Here is a 19,377-nt window from a genome sequence, read left to right as displayed (position 1 = left end):
AATATGTAATTACATATCTTTTATTTTGATAATTGACATTCTTTAATTTGTTTTCTACAAAAATAATGATATTTAGAATCAAAAAAGTTACTTTTATTTTCGATATTTCTATGTGAAACTTGCAATAATCCATATTCTCAATATTACGTGATATTTTATTTAATTATATGCATGTACTTGAAAAAAAATAAAGTATTTAATATACTACAAAAATTTACAGTATACACACTTGCAGACTTGTGCAAATTTCAGTTTGCTCCAGTCACATCCTGTGACGTCGAAAGATCATTCAGCCAGCATAAAGCGTTGTTCCGACCAAACAAACAGAATTTTAATTGAGAAAATTTTAAAAATCATGTAAATGTGTGTAGTAACAATAACAAAAAAAAAATTTATTAAAAAATATATTAAAAAAGTGGAATAAAATTAAGGGTAGTGCATGTGAAAATAGTTGTTTTTTTTTATCTCTATATTTCAAGACTTTTTGCCCATATTATAAGTACATATGTTGTACTTTACACTGCACATTTATCCAAGCCCTAGTGATCACCATAAATGCACTAGAATACAGTATATAGCAGAATAATTTCTTAAACTCATCAGAGGCAGCAATGGCATAAGAAAAGCAAAAGCGCTGTCTTTCACAACATGGTCAGAATTCAAAGTCATTGCTCTCACATAGATTCAAGGCTGGATTGTGCTTGTTAATATTAAGGGTCCTATCTAGCATTTGGAGGTAATTCCTACGTACGGCTAGAACCCAAATTCATAATTTTTATATCTTATTCCAACACCAGTACGTCACCATGACTAGAAATATGCAGAGTGTAAACATAGTTGTTTAGTGTACTTTTACCCTTTTTAAACACCTGTTTACACACATGTTTTTAGTAAACGAAATTATTATTACCAAGTCAATTTAAATTTAAATATGGATGTCCTGAATATAATATCACACCTTACTGTTTTGACATGCAGGTTACTTTTGCACAAAATAAAGGCATCATAATAAATAAAAATACAAACTGTTTTGAGTTTCAAATTTTATTTTGTTTAAGTACCTATCTATGGAGTAGTTATGTGAAAATTATATGGTCTTTTAGGGAAATATAGAAAAATCTGCAGCAGAATTTGTAAATAGCTATGAGTGAAGAACTTTTTGTATTTGGCAGCATAATAATGCCTATGTAATAATAATAAGTAAATCCAAGAAATTTGGATGCATAAATGCGCAGATCATTGGCGACGCGATTTTTCTGTTAGATGTGCACTCAGGAACGATATAATCCAAGTTTGAATAGCTTTATTCAGGCATAACATAACCTATAAGTGAAATATAGAATCAACTATAAATCACTAGTGGAATCGGCTAGAAAACATGTTCATGAAGAAATATTGTACAAAGGTAACCGCCGATGAAAGAAGTAAACACCTACATACCTGTTCCCAAAGTTGTTGCGCCAGAACTCTGCCGCGTCGCTCTTCGTGATGCGAAATTGGTCTCCAGCGAAGGTCCCATTAGGAAACATCGCCTTCAACTCACTCAGCATGTGGCTAAACACCAGACTCAGCTTCGTTAGGTTCCTTCTATAGTGACTATTCTCATCGAACATTTTCTCTTTTCCCTCTTTAAACAACTTAATCGCTTGCTTACATTTCCTTATTAAATTATTAATAAATATATTAAAATGTTCATTATTATTCAACGCCTGCATATTATCCTCATACTTCGAGTAAATAATCCGCAAACGCTGATATGTATCAGGCAAAATATCTAGAATAAACGGTGGACTATTTTTCAAGTTCATTTTATGGTGTTGACATAGTTTGACCACTTTATCCATTAGTTTCCAAGTCTTATCTAAGGTCCGTTTGTCTGTGGCGAGTTTGTTTGTGCATACGGCATCAGAAAAAGCACCATGAAGTTTCGAAAATATTGAAGAAATATTCTTCTGTTGTGACTTATGTCGGGCCGCCGCCATGTTGAATAGTCTGTGACATACAAATCGAAAACAACAATTTTTACAAAAACACTGAACCTAAAACACACACATCACTTTATATTTAGGTAGTCCAGTGCATGTTTTCTCATCATTGCTTATTCGCACTACAATTGATACGACACATATAATTCGACGACAACGATCGCTCATTGACACATCTCCGACGCGTATGACAATTGCCAATTTGACAAATAGTAGGGAGTTTGAGGTTGGAAATTTGGTGTTGCCATAAAAAGGGGTGATTTCTGGAAATAATTGTGAATAACGGTATTAGTGTTTAAGTTCTATTGATATTAATAAATGAAATAATTATATTCCTTTTAACCGACAACATAGATATCAAAGAATTGACTACAAGCTGTGTTTATTCAGTTTAACGGATTTATAATAATAACCTGTGTATTAATAATGACAAATTTTGACAGTGACAGCCGAAATAACAGATTCTATGAATGTCAAATTTAATAAATGACAGCTTTTACTACACCAATTCTTTAAACGAAATGCGCTGGAAATGTCATGTAATAATATTTTCATAATTTAGGCTACGTACGCATCTATATCTTCGAGTCATTGTCACTTTAAGCCTACAAATTTGAGAACGCTTGCAAAACAATTCGAAGACATTTAAAGTCTCTGACTAACATTGGGGCTTGCTTAATTTAGTAACATAATCGTTTATACATATGCGTAATCGCTTTCTTTTTTCTTTTCCCATGTTTTCTATCCTTCTAATTAACTGAACTGTGTGTGTTTTTTTTTCAGATTAGTCAAATTAGGAACCGCAAAGGGATCTAATTTATATGGCGTACTAAACATAGTAACATCGTTTATTAGTATTTTAGAGGCAAGAGTGCACAAATGCAGAAATTATTTCATAGAATCCAAGAATTTATAACCGGTTTGATTGATAAGGCACTCAAAAACACTTTTTTAAAGAATCGATAAACTTAATCGGATAAAAATAAATTGTACTCCGTACGTCGTAAACATATTGTTTGTCCCTCAGTTAGTGTTTCCACTAGTTTAGCTCAACGTCATTTTTATTTTCTAGGAGGATATGTCTATAATAAATTAAACAAAATCCTTAATATTCATCCATTGTGCAGAGCGGAATGTAAAAAAGTTATTACTTATTGGCTGTCCACTCTCGACTACGAGTCGACTGAAAACATACTTAGGTACTTTACTGAACAAAGTAGCATTCACACACACACGCACGCACACACACTCGTACGCACTCACACTCACTCTCTCTCTCACACACACACACACACACACACACACACAGACACACACACACACACACACATGTACGCACGCACTCACGCATGCACACACCCGCACACACACACACACCCACATACGCACACACACCCACATACGCACGAACACACATTTTTGCACTAGATAGCCTATGCTTTATTTTGTAAATTATCTGTATTTTTGTATTAAGTTTGTGTCACGTTTTGTTACACTAAGAGGGAGTGAGCCTGGTGATCTGTAACACAGGTATCCAACCTAGTACAGACTCCAGCTCTCACCAAAGCACTTGATATTTGTTATTTTTATTTATTTGTAACTAATAATTGTATTTTTAATGTATTCATATACTGTAACTATAACCTTATTGAGAGAAATAAAGCTTATTGTATTGTATATTGTATTGTACTGTATTGTATAAAATCGAACCGGTTGACAAATGAGTATTCGTGAGGTTCTGAATCGACACCCGAATCCGTCAAATTTTTTTTAAAGAACAAAAAAGATCTCCCGACTTGTTGAAAGGCTTTTTCGTATGGCAATACTTGGTATACAGCGTTTTGGATTTCCTAAGTCTTATTTCAAAAAGTAAAACCAAAATATGCAGAGAAAAATCTTATTGTAATCTGGATAAGTGAGTAGTACTAGATGTTTGTCATTTTGTTTAACAAATAGTAGGCATATAGTTAAGTTTTCATATAATGATTTTTTTTTTAAATTATTAATAGAATCTTTGTCAGAAACAAAACGCTATGCATGATCAACCACCATCTATTGACCATGTTAAGTACTAATCACATTAGGTGGCTTTACAGCTAAGGAATGAATTTGCCCTCTTATTTTAATTTGTCGATTCTTGTATAGATGACGCCACAAACATTTTGGGACTAGTACGATAAATGTTCTAGAGATGACGTTGTTATTATACTATGTAGTTCTTAATGTCATCGCTGGATGGCAGATAAATTAAAAATTGTTTAAACAAAAACCTAGGTATATAATTTGCATTATTCAATGGAAATAGATAATGTTTAACAAATACTGATAACATGAGGTTAATGTAAAAGTATTAAAACAAATTAATCATAGAAATAAAAACTTATTCTTCTTCGTCATCTTCATCTGCTTCGGTGGTAGTTGTGGTTATCTTCGTGAGTTTCTTTTTTTTCGAGTGTCTTTTTCCCTTCTGTGGTGGAGCCTCTTCTGGTTGTGCTGAGGTAGAACTGCAAAAGAATAAAAACCATTTTATGTCTTGAAATTTCATTACAATGAAAGGTTTCGGGTAAATCTAATTATAAAGACCTGCCTGCTCAAAAGGTGGTTCTACAAGATGTTTGAATTGAATTAATTTTTTAAAATAGTATAAAATGTCGCTTTCGTGGGTACTAATTACAGAAAATAAAATAATAATAATACGAAATAGGGGAATTTATTGGCCCTACCGAAAATCAAATCGAGGATCTCTTCGTGGAAGATAAATAAAGTTTAAAGCTAATTTTGTAACGCTTCTTCGTCAAGTATAAATCTAAAGTATCTACTAAGAATAATATCCAAATTTATTAGTACCTAACATAACGAAAAATTAGTGTTTGTCATTCCGTCTTTCCATCACAGATTCTCATTATTACTGTAAGTTGTATTCAGTGTAAAGATCCAAACCAAAGTTTGTCTGTAACAGACAGTTATCACGCCTAAACTACTGGACCATTATGATGAATTTCGGTCTAAAGATAAATGTGACGCAGGAGAAGGAAATAGACTGTTGTTTGTCACAAAAAAAAAGGGGGTGACATGGTATACAAGGCGTCTCACAGCTATGCCACATGGAGGGAAAGTACCTATATACCTTACAGTGGCGAGGCGTGACAATTGTATTATTATAGCCGGAGCAAAAGAAAGAACACCTACCTTAAGCAAAAGTGGCACTTAGGCGACACTTAAACAAAACTATTAGCAAGCAAATTAGTATATAGTTCATTTCACTGGTTAACTTATTTTATACATAAAATTTAGCACAAAATGTAGTATTTGATAATACGTGAAAATTTATAGTCAAGTCTGTGAAAATCGAGTTATATGGACACCCTCGCCAATGCTATCTTAAATACCGTCGATAGAAAATTTACTGCAAGAAAACTTCCATTTTGATTCTAAAAACAATTCGAACTCAATTCAAAGATTTTTTAATTATCACCCGTCTGAACGGGGAATTGAACCCGCCAAATATAGTAGTATACTGTTCGAAAGCTCAATCAGAAGGATTGTTTTATTCTGAATAACATGACATCTTAAATAAAAGAAAGACCATGAAATTTAACATTTAATTTGAAATTTGGTTCAGGAAAATGAGTGAGCCTTTGCTCTGATTTTGACGCGGTCATGCCAACTGACATTATCATTTTAAAGTATTACTAATAAGCACAAACTTTCAATCTATATAATTTTAAACATACACCATGAAAAAATTAATTAATTAACGGGAAGCGAAATTATCAAAAGAGTGGCAATTTGTATACTACAGAATGAGACACATTTTGAGCATTTGATAACACATATTGATTGTAAGTTGCAGTTAAATGTACCTCATTATTTTAATTGAATGTTAAATTTCATGGTCTGCCTTTTGTTTAAGATGCTATGTTATTTAGAAGAAAACAATTCTTAATATGAAAGAGGCTTTTGATCAGTGTAGTATAAATTACAGGTGTTTATTTTTTCACATTTGGCGGGATCGATTCCCGGCTTAGACATGCGATTGTTTAAGATTCTTTGAATGCAGTTAGAATTGTTATAATTATTAATACAAAGATCGAACACTCAGAAAAACTTTCTTCGATTTGGCCGGATTCGAACCGACGTTTTCTAGCATACCGTGCCAGACGCTATACCAACTAAGTCACGGAACGAACCAGCGGACCTCACGAATTTTTCTATGTGCTTGTGTCGTGTCTTTGTATTTGGTTTTTCAACGACTTTTTAGTCGTCGTGCCATTTATGAGAAATCTATGAAAGATTTATCATCCAGTTAGTACCTTTACAGCTACCAGTTCTGGCGAAATTCATGAAATTCAATAAAAGTTATAACAAATTAGTGGAGTAATTTCACAAAACATAATGGAATATCAATTCAATAAAAATTTAAAATACAGCGAATAGCGACTTCTCTCGCCGGGACTGGTAGCTGTAAAGGTACTAACTGGATGATAAATCTTTCATAGATTTCTCATAGATGGCGCTACGACTAAAAAGTCGTTGAAAAACCAAATACAAAGACACAACGCAAGCACATAGAAAAAATCGTGAGGTTCGCTGAAAGCTAGAAGACATCGGTTCGAATCCGGCCAGATTGAAGAAATTTTTTCCGAGTGTTCGATCTTTGTATTAATAATTATAACAAACTAGTGGAGTAATTTCACAAAAATGAATTGAATATCAATTCAATAAAAATTTTAAATGCAGTTAGAATTGTGTGTAAAATCAAAACGAAGTTCTCTTTTAATAAAATTTTCAATCTACTGTATTTAAAGCACTTTCTCTCCGTGTAGTATAGTCGTGAGACGCCCAGTATATAATATTATATTATGAAAGTGTGTATGGCTAACCAATAGAACTGTGTAATAGTATTAGGCTGGCTCCTCGAAGTACTTAGTTTTTTTTACGCAGACGAAGTTGCAGGTATCAGCTAGGTAGTAATAAATAAAAACTATAAGGAAAGATACTTATATAATAATATGAAGAGGCTGTATGTTGGAACCTTTGCCTATTTACCCAAATAAATGGCGGAAATTTAGTAAAAAAATTACGAAAATGTTTACAATACTGATTTCGCTTTAACTTCGTTATGATAGAGGTACAAATTTTTAAGAATAAGTACTAAATAGAAGAATTTTGTTAAATTTTTTAGGTACCAAATATGTCAGGATTCGTTAAGGTGCACATCAAGGCACTCTGAAATCACTACATATTTTGTCGTATTTCTCAGAAACTAACCAGCAGATCGAGCTGGAGTTTCCTTCACTTCAGAGTACTATTAATTTATAAATTTTTGTAATAAGAAGTTTTTGTAGTTATTAAATAAATACTGGTAATCCGAGGTGCACCCGCCATATTGACATTCAATACGGCGGGCGTACCTTTGATATTGCTATAACTTCGTTCTGATGGAGGTACAAATTTTTTAAACAAAGGTACTAAATAGTACAAATTAGGTATATGTTCTTGATACCAAATTTGTCAGGATCCGTTAAGGTAAGCCCGCCATTCTGACTCTCACTCATAGCGTGCGGTTATTACTGTAGGGTATCAAGCACATTTTTGCAAATTACTGAAAATCATGTTTTTTATTAATACAAAGACAACAAACTAGTGGAATAATTTCACAAAAAATAATTTAATATCAATTCAATAAAAATTTAAAATCATATTTTTTAATTTTTTTTCTTAAACCAACGGATTGTTTGGTCAATTTCATTTTCAAATTCAAATTATAAAATTGATCAAAAAAGGCCGTCGATGTTAACAAAATTAATTAAGAAAATCCTGATTTTTAGTGATTATCAAACGAGCTTGATCCTTTTTTATGTGTGTATGTCCGATAATAATTCATGCTAAATCATAGTTCTGTTTGTTTATTTTTTTTATTAAAAATGAAAAACTAAAAAACAATGAAGAAACTAAGTAAATATGAATGAAAATTTATGTGACAACGATTCGGCTTGTGACTTTTTTGAGATTGACATTTGGCACATTTCAGACACAAAGCACTTTATCCATTATAAATGTTAACCTGAATTAATACTTAAGCATTTCGATCCTTGATGAGCCTCTCTACAATTAATTGGGATACATTTAAAAACATAGCAAAATTGTAATTGTAACATTGTTAAGTGAAGTTAATAAATCTCACTTGAAACTAAATATTGTCAAATTTATTGATGTGTTAAGATAAATAAATGGTTTTATTATTATTATTTTTGAAAATAATGTGATTATTATTATTTATGCATAATGTGCATAATACTTAATTTTCCATTTATAAACGACAACAAATATTGGTCTCATTAACCTTTTTTTAATTTTAAAATTTTAATCACGATTTTTAAGTTTACGATGTTAATGTGACGATGTTTGACCGCGATGATATTCAATTATTTTTGAGACTTTTAAGAAAACTTTCATAGATTTCTCACAGATGGCGTTACGGCAAAAAGTCGTTGAAACCCAAAAACAACCATCTGCAACACGCACATAGAAAAATTCGTAAAGTCCTCTAGTTCGTTCTGTTTCGTCTAGTCTGTTCTGAGTTACTACAGTATTTGGTGTCGTGTGCGTAACATTAAACGTATACCCTTACGTTCTAATTAGTAACCACCTACCTTTAGTTTAAAACTTATGTGTTAAAACAACTTTCTTCTCGTCCATAATCCAAACGTTCGTCGATGTCGATCGACAGTGCTTCAAGTCGTCTGTTTTATTTGGTGAATTATTTCGTATAACATTTTGTTCTCTACAAGAAGAAGTAGTGATAGCACAAACGATTCTAGTGGCAGTAGAGCTTCTTGTGAAAGAGTTCGTCGAAGAAAATAATGCCACCTTTCCTATTTCTGTCTCCAAGTAGTAACGTGAGTGTGCTGTTGAAATTACAGGCATACGGTATTTGTCAACTTATATCTCAGGATGACAGACGTAGTGGCAGTACTCCTCAGATCTTTGCGATTTATAGCTCTGAGAACACTGCAACTGTTATGGACAAGGGTATCGCTTATCATAAGGTGACGTGAGCATGACTTGTTCGTCTCGTCAATTGATAACATAAAAAAAGCCCATACCCAATAGTGCCAGAATATGACAACAACTATTCGACACATCCGTAGAACAAAGGTCTATGTGTAAGACTAGTTGTTCTCAGGACATAGTACATTTCGTTCGTTCTTCTTCGCTGTGGATGTCAGATCGACCTTTGTTCGATTTTATATTTCCGAAACGAAGTAAGATACATAATTTCTCAAAATACCTTTACATAGGACCTAGTTTGAATAACGAAATTGTTCACGTAACGTACTTATTCTCTTTTCGCTATATAATCACATCGGACTCTGTTCTTCGGATGAGTCGATTTGTTGCACCTTATATGTGGAAAAATTGGTTATCAATACTTCAAGCTTACGTACATAAAAATAACCAATATCCGGTATATATCGGTATTTTTTGTTTTATATATAAGTTAAAGCACCCTATATTACGCTTTAATTTCAATTATTGGCACGTTTTATCTCACTCAAACTTACGTTTTTAATACCAGGCTAATACGTCCTGTTTACATACTATCGGTTTACATACTATATAAAAGTAAATGTTGAAGAAATGAAATTATAAAGAGAAGAGCAACAGTTTATTTACAAATTATTAACGTCTATATTATCAGTACAATAGAGAATTTAACCTCAAACTAAAAGGTTATCAAAACTCACAAAAACACCCGGGCGGTGACTAATCTAAAGCGGTCATTTACCTTTATACAAACAAGGAATTCGTATTGAATTTAAATTTGGCAAAAGTGAAAAAGAAATTTGCGTGTACAAAAGGGCTTAGGAAAAATATTTTTTAATTTCCCAAAATTTCAACAGGTCTTGTTATGAAATGATCAATCGAATTTAATGCAGGCATTTATACACCGGTTATTTTTAATTAACTCGAAACCAGATCCAATGCGCTCTTTCAGGTTGTATTTATATATCGTCACCTTACTTTCTTAAACTCGTATCTTAAAGCACAAAATTAAAGCAAAAAAAATGGATTGTATATACAAATGTTGCAGGCTGATTTCACAGCATATTTCGTTCAGTTCAGTATTTTTAAAGTAATTGATCCAAATTTACAGAAATTTAAAATAAATAGAAAGTTTTGCCGTTTCCTGAACAAGCAATCACTTTTTATAAGATACGAGTTTGAGAAAGTAAATCGTCGATATGATATTCGAAATAAATATTTAAAATGATAAAAGTGAACAAATATCTGTTTACACAGAGCAACACCTAGAGTTTCTTATTCATTCTTCTCAGGGAAATCTGTTTTACGAATATGTAGTAGTGTTGTGACGATTACAAGTGTAATTTGCATACTTATGAAATAAAGATATTTTTTATTTTGATACATTTCTTTGTATTATGTCTTACAGAATAATACAAAGAAATTTAATCTTTCGAAAATTCAGATAAATTATTTCCACACCTACAACAACTGTTCATCGATTTGAATGATAACTAAAAAATATTAAAGGAGGCATTAGTTGTAAACATTTATAAAGAAGAGTTGTGTACAATAGTGGTACATATGTGGGCTTGATATAGGTTTAGTAACACGCTATTATGAGCGCAGCCTGCAATAGCCCGAACGTTGCGCTGCACATACTACACATACAACTTGCTTGCTTGTTTTTCTATGATTGAATGTATTTGGTGCTATAAGGTATAATAGGAATACCGGTTAAAATGTTTCAGGTTTGTAAAACTAGCCTTAATAATGGCCGTATCCATAAGTATTTATCGCGATAATTAAGTATTTTTACTTATACACAGAAGAAAATCCAAGTTTTTTCGAAACACAAACATACACTTATGAGTAGTTAGAAAGAAAGAAAGAAAGAAAGAAATTGCATTTGATACCATAACCATGCCAACTAGCTACGTTAACGCCTTTATTTCAAGGTTAAACATAAGGTATTACTTTTAAAAATTCAAACATCGGAACCATTCGGGTTTTTATGGAAACGGGCGAATATAAATTAAGAAATTCTTTGATCTTGTAAAAAGTTACTATAAATGTTGACCTTATTGGTAAACATTTAAGGCACACCTTTAAAATTTATTACTTAAGTACAGTTACGAAGTTCTGATAAAGACAATGTTTTATAGAAAAACATCCAATAATTCAAATAAAGAATGTCACTACGTAACCTTAATCGAATATGAAATTTATATGTTAACGGTTAAGGTAAACTTCTAATTGGTATTAGCAAGAAAATTACAATATCAAATGATTCATTAGAATGAAATAGGTTATTAGAATTCGTATAATTCAAAAGTTCGGACTCTAGAAATTTCTATTGTACTTATTATGCACCTTAATCGTATTTGTAATAAATTCAGTAGTTTTTTTTATCAAGAATATAATATTTGAATTTATTAAGGCAATGAATGCTCTTTTGCTTAATTTCTCGTTCATTCTTTAAAAACAAGATTAAAACTTCAGAGAGCTTCTTTATTATAGTAAAAGTGTTTTTACCTAGTTTTAAGATGGCCGTTGAAAATCAATGCTTTATTCGTTGAACGAAGTCGGATGGTTCTAGATATTTCCATCGAACTCTACCATTTGTACTGGAAGACAGGGTGTGACGATTACTTAAGTGCGTGTGTTTGTGTGGATGTGTTAGATGACTCGCTTTATCTTTTTTTTAAATTTACTAATATGGGCGCATAATGAACAGCTCAAATTAAAAAATCTAGTTATTGCAGTAATAAGCAACAGTCAAGTGTACTAAATCAATTAATAAGTTGACCAATTGACCAGTGCGATAAGAGACGTTTTCAAAAAGGTGGAAAAGAAAAAGAATTACATCAGCCGTAACCTTAGTGGCACTGCCCTTACGGCCCTAATCATCTATTGCGTCCAGCGGTACCGACGACGGTACTATAGGTGTCCCGTTTTAAATACTCCACAAAGTTTACGGATATTGTGGAGTATATAGTGAAGGCCCATCTCACCCAGAGGTCGAGTGGTTTGGTTTTTTTTTATGAAATATAAGTGCGCATTTGACCTCCATCTCACCTGATGTAAAGTGACGATGAGGTCGATGATGGAGCATGCACACCTAAATAATACCTATTCACTCTCGCCTTGAAAAGACCTAAGTTATAACGTTTAGGGAACAAGTCTGCGGGCAGGGAATTCCACTCCATAGCCGTTCGCCACATAAATATGGAAGCGTAACGCTTCGTGCGAATCTTTGGAATATTCACAACATAGGGGTGGAACCCAAGCCTACACCTAGTCCCCCGGTGATACAAAGGGGAGGGCGGAATTAAATCGTGTAATTCTATCGCACACTCTCCGTGATATATCCTGTAAAATACCGATAAGCAGGCAACTTTACGGCGGTGTTCAAGGCTCTGCAGCTTCGCCTCCACTAATTCCGAGTCACCTATAAGCCTCTTGTCACGGTTGTCAATTGTATCCAAAGAAGCCAGTTGATACGTACCAGAGTCATCCCAAAGGTGTCAGCAGTACTCCAAACACGATCGGAGTTGTGCTTGGTACAGCTGAAGCAACTGTCCCAGTGTAAAGTAACGTCTCACCCTGGAAAGGATCCCAAGCTTCCTTGCTGCATTTTTGTCCAAGGATTCAATGTATCTGCCGAAGTTCAAATTGGACGGCAGGTCCATTCCAAGTAGCTGGAGATAGTTGGCTATCGGTATGGATATATCACGAAAAGTCGGATTCAGCTCAAAGGGACTCCGTTTTGTGGAGAATAGACACGCCTGCGTTTTGGTAGAGTTGAATTTGACAAATCGGAGACTGCCTGGAGTGTCAAATCTAAACGGCTAACCATGGACTCTCGATAAGACTGGGTTTCCTCTCCACTGACCCTTGCATTGGTCAAGTACCTGTCTACAACTGTGCTGTCATCAGCATACGCAAAGCTACCTGGAATTAACATCAATGACATGCAGCAGAAAGAGAGTTGCAGACAGTACGGAACCCTGAGGCATCTATCGCCATATATTCGGAAGAGTAGCCTTCTAAGACCACTCGAATCGAACATCTGTCGACCTTCATGAAGGAGAAATTTTGGCCAAGGGGTGTCATGTACCGTCATTTCCGAGGACGGTTACCAAGCACCCGCGTTGCGTCACGCGTCTGGGACGATATGTGTAAATAATTAGTATTTTATTATAATATTATGTATGTTTGTCTATAAGGTATGTATTTATGACTCTTTTTAAACTTAAATAAATAATACAATTTCAATGTATAAATAGCATACACATCAATCATCGAGCGTGTGGAGTGATTGCTCAACAAGCATCGAGTATATAACCAGAAATAGAGACGAAATGTCATTTAATTTGATTGAAAACTATTCTGCCGAATCATTACGGTGACAACTGCGCTCCGATTGGCCAGCCCGAATTCGAAACAATTGACGGGCGTCGTCAATTGTTTCACTTCAAAGCGCCCAGTTTAACTTGAGTTTTTGAGAAATTGAGAAGTTGCATATTTAATATTTTGTATTTAATTATTTTACCTGCCTCCGTGGCCGAACGGTTACCATGTCCGTGCCGTGCCGGACTGCCACGCAGAGGTCCCAGGTTCGATTCCCGGGCCGGGAAAAATATTTCTATGGCCTTCATTTATTTCTCTCGTGAGTTTGGGTGTAATTTGTGGTTGTATATGTGTGTGTCCATGGCACCCACGACACAGGGTTTCCCTAGTGCGGGGCTATGTTAAGTGTGTGCGTTATTATTGTTATTATTATTAATTAGCGATGAAATGTGATTTCGTTTGTTTTGTAATTAGATGTTTTTTCCTACGTCACCAAATGGAACAGTTATATTATAGGTATGTTAGAGATATTAACTTTATTACAATAAATACAGAATAGAATAGGAAATGTTTTTCCGGATTTAAATCGCGTATATTTGTTTTTTCAAACAAACCGACGTTTCGGGCCCTTTACAGGTCCCATGGTCCCGGTTGACTGAGGTGGTACAGTCTTCAACCAGTTACAGTACAGTACAGTTACTGTTCAAACAGTAACTGATTGACAGTACCAACTGTCAATGACAGTATGTAACAATCACGAAAACCTAAGAACTCGATAAATACAGAATAGTTTTGGAATATACGGAGACGTACACACAGGTCAGTTGCATCAATACCAACTGACCTACAGTTGTTGGTGCTGTACTATTTCAGCTTTCTAATTTGTGATTTCAGTGCAAACGAGAGTCGATATTTAAAACTGATATAAGGCCCATTTGCCTGATGAGTTTCCACGAATGACCCTTATTTCGTCTCTATTTCTGGTTATATACTTGATGTCAACAAGTAACGTTTTAAGGAGAAAATATATGAATGACTTCCTCTTATCAATATTTTAAGTTTGACATTGCAACTGTCTTAATATCTACATTACAATGTACACCGGCTCCGATGTCTTGTTCGAATATTCCCAAAAGCGTACCGTATGTCAATATAGATAATGTGCTCTTCCAAATGTCTTTGATGACTCAACACAGAATGTAAATTTTTGTCACTTCTAACCTAGAAACATCGAGTATATAACCAGAAATAGAGACGAAATAAGGGCCATATATTCCTGGTAACACATTAACGATACAGCTCTTATAAATATCAACTCTCATTTGCACTGAAATATAGACAAGCCAACTACTGACCCGTGTGTACGTGTCCGTATACTCCAAAAAATATTCTGTATTTATTGTAATAAAGATAACATCTCTAACAATGCTGTTCTGTTCTATTCGGTGGTGTGGGAAAAACAGCAAAACATCTAATTACAAAACAAACGGAATGACATTTCATCGGTAATTAAATATGTAATTTTGAAATTTTCGTCCATTATAGCAAAGCTCAAGTTTACTGGTCGATTTGAAGTGAAACAGTTGACGACACCCGTCAATTGTTTCGAACTCGGGCTAGCCAATCGGAGCGCAGTTGTCACAGTAATGATATGGCAGAATAGATTTCAAACAAATTAAATGACATTTCGCCTCTATTTCTGATTATACACTCGATGCCTAGAAAGAATTAGGATTTATACGAATTCGAGACAAGCTCGGCTTACCTGAGTACCGTTTTATTATCATCATCATCAGCTTTTGAGGTAGAGGAAAAGTAATCGGAGCGGGAGACGTAGTGTGCCAATTTTACAAATAAAAATGAAAATGAATTGTATAATAATCTCAGTACAGAGTACTAAAAAAACCGACCTCAAAAGTACGTGGAATTACGTCTATTTGCTAAGTTTCATTGAAATATCCCCTAGTTCGCCACTATACAGGACTTGATACTGGAGATAATAAAAATAGGTTCTCACTACGACACTACTCAAAGTATATCGAGAGAAAAACGCCTTCAATTGGAGAAATAGCAAAATCAACTAAATAATTGCTAAAAGTAATTGCTCCTAAATTAAAGTTAGGCGCTATTTATAAAAATGAATCTTCATGCGTGAACAGCCACCCTTTGAGGTGGATGATTTTCTTCAAAATGAAATGGGACCACTATGGAAATACCCCCTTTCCAACAAAAAAAGAATCATGGAAATCGGTTCACAAATACCGGAGTTATCGCGTAACATACATACAAAAAAAAAACATAAAAAAAAGAACATACAGTCGAATTGAGAACCTCCTCCTTTTCTGAAATCGGTTAAAAAATAATATTAATGAAACAGTAATTTACCAAATAGTTAATAAATAACGATATCGCACTGCTATTACAATAGTGTTGTAACTCAAAATACGTGAAATCCAAGATTATACTATTACTGAACGTAAAATTTGATTCTCTACATGTCAATAAAACCGTTGTTATATTATTGTAAGAAGCAATTAAAATCAAATCAAAATGAGTCAAACTTTTAATGGACTAGTTCTGGATAAAACAGTCCTCACTATGTTTGAGTATATGAGTATTGAGTAAAATATATCCCTTTTATTTCCAAATATATTTAATAGTTTAGATGTGTGTAATAAAGTTTGATCTATACATAATTTTAATAACTTTCCCGGGAAGTAAGTAATTCGTTTTTCATCGATTCTGAAAAAATATACTTCTTGAGTTAATACACTATTGTATTAACAGTGCGATATATTATACCTACATAAATATATGTATATATAAATATACGTAAATAAACTTATACTTACTGATAAATATATACACGTTGCAGACTAGAACCGTGTTAGAAGATATTTACTCAAACGACATTAGTCGGTAACATTGTTATTCACATATGTACATAATTTGTTTCATTAAGTTCGTGTAATTTTTACGATTTTAAATTAATCGACTGTTAGACAAATGATCACATGTGGCTATATTGTGAAATTTTATAACTCTCCATTTACCTATTTTCTCGTCAAATATGGGTACGTACTTGGAGCTTTTGAATTAAAGTTTTGTTTGACAAATATTTTTTTTTAATGTTTTTATTCAAAATTTTTAATCTGATGTAAATAATAGGAATTGAAAGTATATTTATATGTTTTAATACATTTAATAATTACAAAAACATTAACACGGTTTTACTTCACACTCTTAAACCTAAACAGATTTGTGTGATTGTTGCAACTCCTCTAAAATAACAATTTTATTAAATGTAAATAATGTACGAGAATTTTTTAAAATAATATACCCATAGCTAGAATTAAACATGCTTACTCTCTTATCTTAGTCATTTTTTATTTATACAACGATTATTTTTAAATTATTTCATTTAGTGTTATTTAACGGTTTCTTTTTAATACTAATACCTCTGTTTAGGTTACGTAGTAGTTTCTTTTTTTTTTAAATATGATTTTGGTTTATAAATTTTAAATATAATAATTTATAAGCAGTTTATTATTTAACTATGTTGTTTATGAGTGTAATTGGCTCCCACAACAAATTTTGTATTATTATAATAATGTATGTAAATGTTAAGTGTACTAAGCTGTTGCTGAACCAATATATAAAGAAACATTTCTGCCGCCAAGCAGTAATGTGATCATCACTGCGTTCCGGTTTTGAAGGGTAAGAGTGCTTGAGTAATTTCAAGCACAAGAGACTTGTCAACTTATGCCTCAGGGTGACGGGCTCGGTAGCAGTGCCCTATAGATCTTTGTGATTTAAAGCTCTCTGAAACTGTTATGGACAGGCGTGTCGCTTATTACCAGGCTTACGACTGGTTCGTCCCGTCACTTGGTGTCATAAAAAACATATAAGCATAAAAAGTTATCGATTATTTTGTTCGTAGAATTTTTAAACCTCTGTCCTGAAAAATTGTCAATTTGTAGATGTGATCACCAATGATGCGGATTGCTTAGTAATAAACAATCAATTAGTTAATTCATTAACACAGCAATATTAATCTATAAGAAACAATTACATATGAGATCTTAATAATCCCACGAAGATTACAAAAGAACGAACAATAAGGAAAATGACATTAATCCTTGATGATTTCAGAATGTTACAATTTTACGGGTTTATAAGAGAAATAATGAAATAAAAAAATTTGCTGAAAGCAGGAAGATGATATAACTAGTATACTTAACTAGAAAACTACCGTGAGACTCCGTTAGTTTAGTTAATAATATGTGCTATACTATATTGACCACAATACGGGAATAAATACGGAGAACCAAATTAAATAAGGTGTAACTGTTACTTACTTAATTATTGGATTGGGGACGAGCTTTCCACTAATAATAGATATTGGTTTAGTTTTAGACTCGTAAACCTCAAATTTAGAACAGGGACTTTTTTCGTAAGCATTGAATTTCAATAAAGATCCTTTAATACCAATGAGCACGTTATCAGCTGAATCCATCGCGAAAGAGTTCACTCCATTAACGTTGAAGGAACCTACATGTTTAGCGCTTGCATTTTCTGGGTCAATTAGGTACAAGTTACTGTTTTCGTCCATGCCGAAGACTTCATCTGATCTACTGACGAATACACCTGTCATCTTATCACTTGGCAAACCTTTGATTTTAATAGGAATCGTGAAACCGTTCTTTAGTATATACGTCGTCTTTGTTGCTACGAAATAGATGTTATTTCTTGTATCTATAGTCAAGCCGTGTCCGTTTGGTATTACACTGAATGTCTCCTGTTTTTGACCGTCTGAGGTTATCTTGTGCACACGATTTTGTGGCCAAGTAGCAACGTACATAGTTGAACCGTCATTTGAAACTGCTATGTACATAACATCTTCTCCTAAAGCCGTATACAGTTCAATAGATCCATCGTCTTTATATTTATAAACTCCATTATCAGTAGCTAAGTAAACTATATCGTTGAGGTTATCAACAGTGGTTGATTGTCCAAGTCCAGCTACTTTTATTGTCTCAGAATCTCCGCTAGTATGTAAAACTTGTAAATTCATTTTCATTTCGTCGCTTATGAGAGTGAAGAAGATATTTCCTGTCTTCCAATGGACACTTATATCAGCAGGAACGCCTGATAAGTTCTTTGTTTCTTCCAAAGCATAGAAATAGTTGTTGAAGTTGAGAAGGTTTGAACAGAATTTGTTCTGTGCCAGTAAACTCTGCCTGGTCATCACTGGTAAGCCGGTTCCTGTCGCAATAAATGCGATTAAGAAAAGAACAAAACTCTTTCTTCCATCCATCTGAAATTGAGATAAATTATAAAAGATTTTTTTCGTCTAGGTAAAGTATGTTAATATTCTTCAGAATAAGAATACAGGAGGCTATATAAACGATAACTATTTGATGTGTGATTTCTAATATAACACCTATTGTATAAAATTACTTTTTAGCAATATTTTATTGTAGGTGTGTAGATTTCCAGCACATATACATTCGCATTATATTAAAACCAAAATTATCAACGAGTGTTTATTAAACGTCGCGTCGTCTACCACTATACATACAGGCTAAATGTAAAGGTTGTTTGACGTAAATAATCAAGGAGTCGTTTCATTAATTTTATTTATTAAACTGATTTCAAATCAACATTACTACTATCATTGTATTATACAAATACTGGATCCATGAAAAAGCGGCATCAGGCACTCTTTATAAATTCAATATCTTTTTTACAAGCGTGAAAAATATAATTTGCTCACTTTTGTTTTTCGTACTATGGTTTTCACACCCGTATTTATGAACAAAGATAAGTCCGACTTAAGCATAAAAAAGTCTCAAGTACGGCTCGAGTCAATAATTGATATTTATTAACGATTTTTATGTCTCAGCTCAATCTTAACTCGGTCTTAGGATCGAGTTAAGTCGCACTTGTATAAAACCAGTCTTTAGCTGTCTTAAGTCTGACTTGGAAATATATTAACATTTTTATCACT

General features: G+C 33.3%; 2 protein-coding genes across 2 annotated transcripts in view; both read right to left on the bottom strand.

Moving 5' to 3' along the window:
* LOC113233528 (E3 ubiquitin-protein ligase CBL-B) overlaps positions 1–1,628 on the bottom strand; it is a 142,694-nt gene extending 141,066 nt beyond the window's left edge. The window contains exon 1 of the mRNA XM_026468650.1: positions 1,441–1,628. Coding sequence (XP_026324435.1) covers positions 1,441–1,613 — 173 coding nt within the window. The 5' untranslated portion in view covers positions 1,614–1,628. The remainder of the gene's footprint in view (positions 1–1,440) is intronic.
* Positions 1,629–4,365: 2,737 nt separating this feature from the next.
* LOC113233527 lies at positions 4,366–18,684 on the bottom strand. The gene is made up of 2 exons (XM_026468649.1): positions 17,726–18,684; positions 4,366–4,489 (listed from the first exon to the last, which is right to left on the bottom strand). The coding sequence occupies exons 1-2, from the start codon at positions 18,682–18,684 to the stop codon at positions 4,366–4,368; spliced, it is 1,083 nt and encodes a 360-aa protein (XP_026324434.1).
* Between the last annotated feature and the right edge of the window lie 693 nt (positions 18,685–19,377).

Source organism: Hyposmocoma kahamanoa, unplaced genomic scaffold (assembly GCF_003589595.1).
Source record: "Hyposmocoma kahamanoa isolate Upper Pololo Valley unplaced genomic scaffold, ASM358959v1 79, whole genome shotgun sequence".
Taxonomy (NCBI): domain Eukaryota; kingdom Metazoa; phylum Arthropoda; class Insecta; order Lepidoptera; family Cosmopterigidae; genus Hyposmocoma; species Hyposmocoma kahamanoa.
The sequence above is the reverse complement of the archived record's forward strand: the minus strand, read 5'-3'. Positions and strand labels throughout refer to the sequence as shown.